The 10939-nt window shown below is 41.1% G+C and overlaps 4 protein-coding genes across 4 annotated transcripts; 2 read left to right on the forward strand and 2 right to left on the reverse strand.

Annotated features, from left to right (window-relative positions):
- Positions 1-390: 390 nt before the first annotated feature.
- On the forward strand, positions 391-2042 carry SARC_05407 (hypothetical protein). Its single transcript, XM_014300742.1, has 2 exons — positions 391-994; positions 1258-2042. Exons 1-2 carry the CDS (start codon positions 515-517, stop codon positions 1435-1437), a joined length of 660 nt encoding a protein of 219 aa, XP_014156217.1. The 5' UTR covers positions 391-514; the 3' UTR covers positions 1438-2042.
- Positions 2043-2262: 220 nt separating this feature from the next.
- Positions 2263-6311, reverse strand: SARC_05408 (hypothetical protein). Its single transcript, XM_014300743.1, has 6 exons — positions 5716-6311; positions 4802-4957; positions 4437-4604; positions 3174-3321; positions 2924-3035; positions 2263-2634 (listed from the first exon to the last, which is right to left on the reverse strand). Exons 1-6 carry the CDS (start codon positions 6262-6264, stop codon positions 2355-2357), a joined length of 1413 nt encoding a protein of 470 aa, XP_014156218.1. The 5' UTR covers positions 6265-6311; the 3' UTR covers positions 2263-2354.
- Positions 6312-6428: 117 nt separating this feature from the next.
- SARC_05409 (hypothetical protein) lies at positions 6429-8397 on the forward strand (the record flags this gene model as incomplete). Its single annotated transcript, XM_014300744.1, has 4 exons — positions 6429-6619; positions 7335-7480; positions 7907-7987; positions 8218-8397. The coding sequence occupies exons 1-4, from the start codon at positions 6577-6579 to the stop codon at positions 8395-8397; spliced, it is 450 nt and encodes a 149-aa protein (XP_014156219.1). The 5' UTR covers positions 6429-6576.
- SARC_05410 (CAMK/CAMKL protein kinase) lies at positions 7657-9863 on the reverse strand. The gene has a single exon (XM_014300745.1). It carries the CDS (start codon positions 9597-9599, stop codon positions 8613-8615), a length of 987 nt encoding a protein of 328 aa, XP_014156220.1. The 5' UTR covers positions 9600-9863; the 3' UTR covers positions 7657-8612.
- Positions 9864-10939: the final 1076 nt, after the last annotated feature.

Raw genomic sequence — 10939 nt, forward strand, 5'->3', positions numbered from 1 at the left:
TTACGGTTTCTAAACGTAGTCCGTAGTGTACGAGTTCTTAGGTTTCTAAAGTGTCCTAGTGTACGATTCTTAGGTTTCTAAAGTGTCCAGTGACGATTCTTAGGTTTCAAAGTGTCCAGTGACGATTCTTAGGTTTCAAAGTGTCCAGTGACGATTCTTAGGTTTCAAAGTGTCCAGTGACGATTCTTAGGTTTCAAAGTGTCCAGTGACGATTCTTAGGTTTCAAAGTGTCCAGTGACGATTCTTAGGTTTCAAACCCCCTATTTATTGCATTTTTAAAACACATGTTTTTTTTGGCAAAGTCTCACTTGGAAACACACATACATACTGTACCGTAAAATGTAGTAAATTTATAGATTGTGAGATAAATAAGATTGTTCTTCTGTACTTCACTTACAACACAAATACGTAACCTAAAACCTTGTTGTATAGATTTACAGACCTTGTCGTATCGATTTACATATATATATAGCACCTCAGTTCTGAATCCCAGTTAATTGCATATTTATCAACAATGAGACCACAAGGTATGAATAGCGGTCGTGGTCGTGGTGGAAGTGACAGAGGAAGGGGTGGGCGTGGGGGCATGCGTGGAAGAGGGCGTGGGGGGATGGGCATTGAGAAGTTCGCCTTCGGGAAAACAAGTACATACCAGAAACACGACGCTAACAGTGAAGCCCGCAAGCACAAGCGAGCTGTGGTGACCAAGTATAAGCGAATGCTGAAGGCAGAGGGAGGAAAGGTTGATGACAGCGCGAATAGTAGAGTGGATGGGGTCATTGAACGCATCGGTGACGAGGAGATCACGACTGAGGTGAGGCGGTGGGACTCTGAAGGAGGCGATTCTGATGGCGGCAATGATGATAGTGTTACAGTGAGCGAACCCTCCATAAAGGCAGTGCACGATAAGACAAGAAAAAATAAGTCTGATCCCTATGCGAAACAAAAAGCTATCGCCGAAGCGAACAAGGCGGCAAGAGAGGCGGCCCAAAGGGTAAGTAATCAGTTGTTCTGATTGTCTATAGCTTATCGTCATTTTATTTAAGTTCAGAGGTCTTCTGCATGAATACAAAGCTTGAACGAGCTGGTTTTACAGGTTGTGGACAAAGTCTTGTTCCAATATGTGTTGCACATATCGCCACTTTTTTTATTGTTGCGAAATTCAATTATAGCGTACAAGGCAGTGCACCTATGCAGCTAGTTAGGCCTCGTATGCTTTCTATCCACTGATCCCCAACTACATTAAATACCTTCCAGAGGAAAGACGAAGAGATTAAGATGGCAGAGAAGAAGAAAGATCAAAGTGTCCGTACGCGAAAGAACAGGACAAAGAAGCTGCAGGCTAGAACGCCCAAGGGCCAACCAGTACTGCGTAACCAAATGAAAGATATATTGAAGACCCTGAATCGAGAGAAGTACAGTGCGAAGTCTAAATGAGCCCGGTAGGTATCTTTTGCTATGGAGCTTATAATTTAGTTTGAAAACTAAGGAAGAAAGTCAACCGAGGCCAAGTCCCTGACAATCCCACAGCCTTCCCGTGGTGACCCTTGAATTCATGCTACCTGTACTGAGGGCAAGGGCTGGCTATTGTGGAGGTACTTATTGATTAAGCCTGTTTTTTTAATCGTAGTGCGATGCAAGGAAAGGAAGCTGCAAAGCGCAGTATAGTAATAGTATGAAGTCAAGGAGGTATTCGCACCGTCTTAGACTACGGGTATGATATTGCAGTTGGTCATTGGAGAAGGTGTAGAGGTCAGCAGACATATGGCTTCACTAATCAGTGCTGTGTAGTATTGTTTGTGCTATCAAGTGCTTTAACCTACATCTTGTAAGTAGCACAGCTCGCTAAAATGGTAGAGCTTCCAATTGTGAAATGGAGGCATGGCGGAACAATCGAAGACCAGAAGCCTCACGAAGTATCAAAGGTGCAAGAGTGTTAAAAAGTTATAGCACGCCAAGCGAACTCTAGTATTAGTACCTGAACAGAACATAGCCTTGTGTAAGTCGCATTGAAGGCTATGAACAAAACATAAACCTTTCACAACAACTATCTGTATCTGATTGCTGGCAACAAGTCAACATCAATAACGAGTACTACAATTCGCTTGGCATTTCTGTCCCCTTCTAAATCCAAGAGCAAGAAACTGATTTTTCAGGTTCGATCGGGTTAACATTAGTACTACGACACGAATCTGCAGGGTGCAGAGGATAGCAAAAAAATGCGGGAATTAGGCATTCCTAAATCTCGAGTCATTTCTCATAGTTCTATTTAGGAGGCGATGCATTTCTAGAAAGCATATTTTATTGTAAATGTTTAAACGCGCTGGATATTCTTTGATTTTTTTGTAAAGAATTCAGGCATTCGCTATTTTCCTGTCGTACAACAATGAATAGCCGTTGCTCAAGTGGTGTACGCCGAGTGAAGCAATGTAAGCGTAGCAATCGTACCACGACGGGTAGCGCTGCAAACTCGCACCCGGGCCCATTGTGTCGCCTAAAACCTTCTTATTTCGGTCGTATAAGGATGTGCTGGAGGCGACCGCTAGTCTAGTAGAGACGTGAAGCAACGGGTACAGGAAAAGCTGAACCTGGCGCATCGGAATTGATATGCAGAACAGCTGGCCCACGGGTGTGCTGCGCAAAGTAAAGCGGATAGGAAATGATAGAGGTCAATGTCGCGAACGAGGCAATTTATGTGCGAGTCACACATTTCTCGATTTACGTAAAATCCAGCCCGAAGCAAAAGTCAATTGCAATCAATATTCTGCGTGGACACAATGTGGGTCGCAAAATAGATGCAGGATACCACACTTACACTTACAGTCCTAAGTGAAGGTCTAAATACACAAGCGAAAAGAGAAAGTAAGTTGAAGTGAAAGCCAATTATGAAAGTTATATCATAACAGTTGGATGAACAGCGCACCTGGCAACGTAACCGAGATCGATATTATCGATTCCAAACTCTTCATCTTCATCATCTGAATCGGTGCTAATCGTGGCTGACTCTTTCTCTGCAACATAACCATCTGCTGCATCTGTTTCAGTCAGAAGTAGCCATACGCAAGTGTGAGTATACTAACAACAGCATGGGCCGAAACCCAACTCTCTCTAGGAACATCAAAATAAATTCGCAACACACCATAACCGTGTATAAAGCAAGCGGAAACACATACCGACAGAGTCGGACTGTTTCTGTATATCGCCCAATATTTTTTTGCCCCATTCCTCTGCCTCCGCTGGAGTGTGTGGAACCAAGCGCACTACCAGCTGCCGGAGAGTATAAGCAGAAAGTGCATATAATACTGCGTACGCAATTCGTGGCTGAAAAATCGAATAAGAATATTAGCCAAGGTTAGAACTTGCGGTTCAGGACAACCGTCGCAATTCGAATCACACTATGTATATAAAGGATAGGATTCTCGCCTTCTGGATTCGCGCAAATATACAACCAAATCTCATTTAGTAGAGTGCGCATGAAGCTTAATTCTGATTGCTTGTCTCATCTTAACTAATTAATAATACATGGACAAATAATACATTGTAACAAAAGAAATTGTATACTACGACGCGATATATATATATATATATACTTTTTATATACATATACGATACACAATATATGTATATATGTATATACATACATACATACATACATACATATATATATATATATATACATGGTATAAATAAGATTGTGTATATGCACAGGTATATAAAAATAGAAGCATTTTTTTACACATGCGAGACAATACATATATACATACATATATATATATATATAAAGCTAGCTAGCTATATCTAAATACATATACCTATACCTATACCTATACATACATACATATACACATACATATAGATTTGCATCAACATCTATTTATACATCTATCCATATACGTCCACGTACAGATACAGATACAGATTCAAATACATACGTTATGTATATGCATATACATATATAGATATATATATATATATGGACGTAGATACAGGTGTAGATAAAAATGTAGACATATACAGATATAGATAGATTGATAGATGAATTAGTAGATAGATTAATAGATAGATGGACACAATATATATATATATATATATATATATATATATATATATGTATATAAATGTAGATATAATTATAAATATAGATATAGATATAGATATATATATATATATATATGACAATAATAATAATAATAATAATACAACTATTAATATATATACAATAATATATCAATGTACATATAGCAATATATATATATATATAGACAAAAATTTACTTGCAAGTGCATGACTGATATACGTGAATGTTTACACGCATGTGGGTGTATGTCTGAGTCCGTACGACTTTTTGTTTGTTTTGAAAACAGCTTCGAATTAAGGTATCTCTTTGTGACGACAGCCCTATGACTAAATACAATTGAACGGGCAACGTGATATACCTTTAGTGCCTCCGCTAAATCCTGCAAGGAACTATCTGTAACCACCCTCCATATGGCGAATGGATTGCTATAGCTTGAAACATTTTCAAATATCAATTCGGTAACGCATCGCTCGAAGGTGACAGCAAAGGGGAACGAGGCGACGGTGGCCACCGTTGCCGCTGTGGCCTTAAAAAAAAAAGGGGAGCAAGAGAGTATCAGCAATACCGCGCCAGCTTGGAGATTGGTGGTATGAAATTCGGAACCAGGGCTCTGCTGCAGCAATAGTTGGCTTCATACAAATATTCGGCAAAGTGTAGGATAACAACAGCAAAACAAGCCTAACCCAGAAGATTCCGATGCCCATTCTAGACACGAATACATACCTCTACCGCACAACCTTTCAAGTAGCTATTCAACGATTTCTTGTCGAATGCTAACTGTTCGTCGGTCAAAGTGGCATTCAAATCCATGCCAATGTGGGAGGACAAGTGTGTTCGTACATGTTCGCGAGCACTCTGCTCCGCCATCAGTGCGAAGAGCTAAAGATGTGGGTCAGAAGATGTCAACGTTAAAGAAAATGCGCGAAAATGAGCTCGAAGACGTGTTCATGAATACGCAGAGCAATATACACTTTTCAGCATCTCATGGTCAAATATAATGACTACAACAGTATATGATACTGAGATGCCACACACGAGTCGTCAAGAGAAATCGTATGACGTTGTGTGCATGCAAGCAAAATTTCTTGCGTCGCTAAACTGAGGACAACTACTGCCCTGACCAGAGCAAATCAAACTTAAATAGATCTTGACATGGAAACGCACTTAAAACATGCTTGCCACACAGTTGTGACTCTGGGGAGCCGATAGAGCACTCAGCACATAACTGCACTGCCAAAGAATATACGCACCGTATACACCAAACAACTATGACGAAAGTGGTCGATATAGAGCCATCAGAACGACTTCCGCGGAAACGTGAGGCCCGCGTGGGAAGTCTCGCTGACATACTTGTGCACGTACGTTTACACACACTAGTGCTAGGAAATCAGATTATGAATACGCCGCAAAACAGTGCTATCTTCAATCAGACAAATACACACCAAAAAAGTGGAGGTCGGCACATATTTTTCTAGAGCCTCAGGTGGCTTCAGCATGTGAAGCCAATTTGGTATGTTAATATGTTGAAGTTTATACGAAAAGAGGAGAGAGCAAATAATCGACTCATTTCCTCACATATTCAGGCAATCGCTTGACTTTGCTTCCTACGAACGTGTCCAATTGAATATACTACACACCTTTGACGAAAGTGGACGATACAGTGCCTTCCAACCTATATCAGCCTTAAGGTGTCGCCAGTATGTAAAGCCATTCGGCAGATACATTGCCAGTTTCCTCGTTCCCAGCAAAGAAACTCCTTTCACCTTTGGTACAGGAGGCACTGGCTCGTGGCCCAACTGAATGAGCGTCCGCACTACTTCAAAGGGTAGGGTGGCGATCAGGGGCAGCAAAGTGCCTACAAAGCTGAAATTGAGCAATGACAGCACCTCCTTCTCTTCCACTTCAGTTACTTCGTCATCGCTTGAGTCATTTGCAGTGTATTCAGCTGGCGTTGTATCATCATTTTGTGTGCCATCAGCTGTGTGGTCGTCACCTCCCGTCTTGTTATCGTTCTGGTTGGCGTCACTGTCAAGCATAGTATCATCACCCTCAACCACAGCCTCTTTATAATTCATAGAATTCGCAGCACTGGGGGGGTTCACAGCTGCCGGACCATCGGCAACAACGGGGAAGTCGGCCGCAACAGGTACATCAGGCGCTGCGGTGGTATCAGGCGGGGACGCCATGGTGTCGATTTGAAATAATCACTCTGCTTATTGAATATAAATATTTTAGATTATGATTTTATATGATGATTCATACATTTGTGTTTACATCATTTTATATTTACATACTTTTTTACACTCCGCACATGTTATTTACTTATCGTCTGTGATTTCCATGATAAGCTCCTGTCTGTAGCTAAACACTTATGCGGATACAGTACTGAACAAAAACTTGGCCACAACCATTGACCAAACCAACTTAGTTGCGTACAATAACAATATAACACAGAGCGTACAATAATCCCTAGTGTGCTAAATTACTCGGCGTTCAAGATGGAAGGTGGGTATGACAAAGCGTTCATGGCCGCTGCAATAGGTACGTGACTATCTGGGCGGACAGTGACCATCTAGCTGATTAGTGTAGTAGATCAGCGTTAGCCCATTGAGGACATATATCGTGGAATTATGTAAATGATTAGACGGACTCGCAGTTGCTAACCTTAAAATTCATTTGCATATCAAGATTTGTACGTATATATACGAATTATTGTTTTATACAACCAGGCGTTCTTTCGTGAAGTCCGCTATAAGAGAGCCTAATGTGCCTCGTTAGTTAATGCCTGTTATCCTCCCTTGCAATAAAACCTATTGTGCGCGGTTACGAACCTGTTCCAAAATACCAGTCCTTGAATGCACACTATTCCACTTCCCACGCAATCAACCAGTTTATTTCTCTTTGTCCGCCGATTTAGAACATACTGGGTTAGAATATAGGATGTTAATGAAACGCAGACCTACCTCTCGTGAAGTAAGATGCGGATATTTAGCTATGCATCACTGCTAATTCTATTACTTCGAAAAAGCCTCATAGTGTGGCAGTTAATACGTCTACTATGTTTGAGAGGGTGTGTATGTGTCGCCGTTCATTCTGTTGGGTCTCCTCCACTACTTTGGGGGTATTATCAACATGCGAGCAATATGCCCATACTTATGACTTGGTAGTATCTCTATAATTGTCAGTCTGGCTGAGACCTACTTGTTGGTTCGACAGAGCGGTATCATTTATAGTGTCCCTTGTGCAATTCAAATAGAGATGGCAGAGGAGGCCCTCAAAGCAGGTGAAGTGCCCGTTGGCTGTGTCATTGTACATAAGGGGAGGATAGTCGGTCGAGGACGGAACTACACCAATGTGACGAAAAACGCTACCAAACATGCGGAGTTCATTGCCATAGAACAGGTAATTTGTACACTCCATCATAGAATACGGTATATTTCGTATATATTGGGCTACGAATACCATCGGTTTCATTTGACAGGTGTTGAAGCGATTATCAATCTACTATGCTCACTCTTAACTATTCGGATATAAGACCAGAAGTTGGAAGGCAGAAAGCGAAACATCACACAGCATTAACGAGACGGAAGAATGTGGCATATTTAGAGAAGCTACTTTGTACGTCACCTGTGAACCATGTATAATGTGCGCCGCTGCTTTGAGGTATGTCTATTATCTGCTTCTCCATATGTACAAATCAGATTAGTGTTGCGTTGTGTAATTCCGGATAATCGATCTCTTTTAGGTGACTCTTTTATTAAGATGTCTCCTCCTCTCTTTTATTAAGATGTCTACTCCTCACTGATTATCAGGATATTACAATTTAAGCAAGTGTACTACGGGTGCGTAAATGGACGCTTTGGTGGTTCCGAATCAATATATCGTCTGCTCGACGACGATTTCAATGTGGTATGTTCGTTTTCTCCAGTTCGAGTCTCCAGGAATATGACGTTTTCTCCAGGAATATATAGATAGATACACATATTTATATATACATATACATACATATATATATATATGTTTATATAGACATATATATATATATATATATATATATATGTATATAAATATATAAATATATAAACATATATATATATGTACTCGCAATTAAAAACCGACATATATTGCTTTTGTCACAGGCGAGTTCCGTTGCGGCTCCTGTAAGTAGTGAATTCTCAATTCAACACGAGGCAGGTGCACTCAGACCAGTACCATTCGAGGGCGGATTCCAGTCAGAGGAATGCATCGAACTGCTGAAAGGGTTTTACCGGATAGAGAATCCTACGGCTCCTCAACCAATCAATAAAGACAATCGTTGACAGGGTTACGAATCTATAACGGAAAAGGATATCTTGAAATATGCCCGACGCATGTTGTGCTCACTGCAAGATATGTGTAACAACTACTAGAGTGAACAATTTAAATTCACGAGATAAAAATGGGCCGGTTTAACTCGTAAGTGTGCAAGTTTAGATTATACACTGCAACCTGGGGTATCTGAATTCCAAACTACAGACTGACAAGATATTTTTAATTATCGACCCGTGGGCACCGCCATCGCGTGGACGTTGTGTACGTCTTGTTGTAGCGAATCGTGACAATACATCTGCAATGCCAAACTACTGCAGGAGCGTATAAGACGTTCCTTGGGGGCATGTATCCTTATAAGGGGTACTGCTTCTCGCAGCCAGGGATGCTCGCGTAACTCGCTCGGTTGCAGGCGCTTCTCCGGTTGTAGCGCAAGCAAGCGTGTCAGAAAATCTTGTGCCGTGTTAGACAGACAAGTTGGCGCAGTATATTGTTCGATTGGGAGATGATAGGTACTCACTGCATACGGCAGCTCAACTGTAAGCATAGCGTGTAATGTGACACCCACAGCCCACATCAACACTGGTAAAGCCATGACTTCTTTCCGATGTACATGATATAGCTCCGGCGCAGCATACACAGCGCTGCCCTTCGCCTCCTTCAGTGGTCGTGAATGGACGTCTTGGCTGATGGAGATTAGTCCGAAGTCGCCAACTTTTATATTGAGATCCTTGTCAAGGAATAAATTAGCTGGTTTGATATCCATGTGCACTATTCTTCTCTCACAGCAGTGCTGAAGTGCGCTGGTCAGTTGCCTAATCCATTTCTTCGCTAGCGACTCACTTACAGGACCGTATTTTTCTAAATAGTCCATCACTGTGCCCTTGGTTGCCAACTCCATTATTATATACTGGTAATCACGTGTATCGATGATTTGCTCTAAATTGATGATATTAGGATGTCCTTGCGCCATCTCTAGCGCGCGCGCCTCGGGAGAAGGCGTTGTAGTGAGCTTATTTATGATTTTCGCAGCGTAAATTTTACTGGGATCCGAGATTCGATGTACCCTTACCACGCTTAGCTCACTACAGCCCATTCCAAGTGTCGAATTCTCTTCAATGAAGTAGTTAAAATCTTCTAAATTTGGTGCGGCGGAAATAGGTTTCGTCGGACACCTCGGTGTCTGGTGTGTCGCTGATGCCATTCGTAACATTTTTAGGATTTTGGAATTAAATGAAACATATGTGTGTACGTTGGAGAGACCATCCTAGCGTTTATATATGATCTCGATGTGTGTTTTAAAATTGACAGTACAAATGTTTGTGACAACAGAATGAGGTTATATGCGAATTTTGGGAATTTGTGCATAACCTACACAGTACACACTGACATCAAGTAATTCAGTGTTATCAGATTTCTACAAAAAGATTCGATGTCGTGATAAAGAACACTTTTACAAAAAAGTTTGGAAAGCGAGCATCTATTGTGTACAATTTTATCGATGCATTTGTCACACAGAAGGTTCCAGGAATAATAACTTCTGCCAAGGGACATCCCGAGTTCCCGACCTTGTGTGTTTGCATCTTTTTCTTTTATTTAAAAATACCGTTGTCCATGCACCATAGCGGCATAGCCTTCTAAAAAAAAATTATATATATATAAAATGGCCGGGCATGGGCTTGGGCCTTGGGCCTTGGGGTTATGGACGACTGGGCGTCCGTTTTAATTTTTTTTTACAAAAAGTATAACAATACGACTCACAGGTTGTAATTTTACAGTGTGACTGGTGGCTGGAATAATCACCCACTTTTATTCGGAATCTTGACATATTTTTATATATACAAATTCTGGAAAGAATGTATGGACTATGGAGTATGGACTGTTTTTGAAGTTTACACTCAATTTGAAGCCCTGACCTGAGGCCCTGGCCCCGGAGGCCGACGGCAGAGGGCTCCCTGACTCCTGTGAGGGCTGTGGCCCTTTGAGTCTGGAGCTATGAGGGTCATGAGTTTATGACTCACGGACTCACGGTAGCGTCACGGCCTTATGAGTCATGAGTTTTGAATCATGAATAGTCATGATGGGTGTCCGACTCAGATTCTATAACGGCGAATTACGATTGATAAAATGAAAATCCCTCTAGTATAATGTATTTATGCATTTTTAGACTATAAATAAATAATAGAACTTTAGAAATTTAAAAAAAAATAAAAATAACAAAAAAAAACAAAAAAACAAAAAAGAATGGACGAAACCACAGCCTTCTGAAAATTAAACACAAACAAACAAAAAGAGCCTTCTCTCTTCTCTCTCTCTCTTGACGAGTGTGCAAATAAAACCCTAAACCCCAAATATTTTCATACCTTTTTGAAGAAGGCTACATATGACGAAACATTGTAAAAAATTATCTAAATATTCATAGCCTTCTGAAAATAGAACAGAAGGCTACGAAAGATTATTAGATAAGCTCACTTTGTTTACGCTCCCGGGACCCGGAGTCCTAGGACCTCGCGGGCTGGGGAATCGGACCCTGATCCCTGGTCCCTGGACCCT

The sequence above is a fragment of the Sphaeroforma arctica genome (genome assembly GCF_001186125.1).
Source record: "Sphaeroforma arctica JP610 unplaced genomic scaffold supercont1.342, whole genome shotgun sequence".
In the NCBI taxonomy this organism is placed as follows: Eukaryota; class Ichthyosporea; order Ichthyophonida; genus Sphaeroforma; species Sphaeroforma arctica.

Coding starts and splice junctions, on each gene's coding strand:
- SARC_05407 (XM_014300742.1), top strand. CDS start 515: ATGAGACCACAAGGTATGAATAGCGGTCGTGGTCGTGGTGGAAGTGAC. Junction 995..1,257: donor CAAGAGAGGCGGCCCAAAGG/GTAAGTAATCAG, acceptor AATACCTTCCAG/AGGAAAGACGAAGAGATTAA.
- SARC_05408 (XM_014300743.1), bottom strand. CDS start 6,264: ATGGCGTCCCCGCCTGATACCACCGCAGCGCCTGATGTACCTGTTGCG. Junction 4,605..4,801: donor TGAAAGGTTGTGCGGTAGAG/GTATGTATTCGT, acceptor TTTTTTTTTAAG/GCCACAGCGGCAACGGTGGC. Junction 2,635..2,923: donor GATCTCGGTTACGTTGCCAG/GTGCGCTGTTCA, acceptor TACTTTGCGCAG/CACACCCGTGGGCCAGCTGT.
- SARC_05410 (XM_014300745.1), bottom strand. CDS start 9,599: ATGTTACGAATGGCATCAGCGACACACCAGACACCGAGGTGTCCGACG.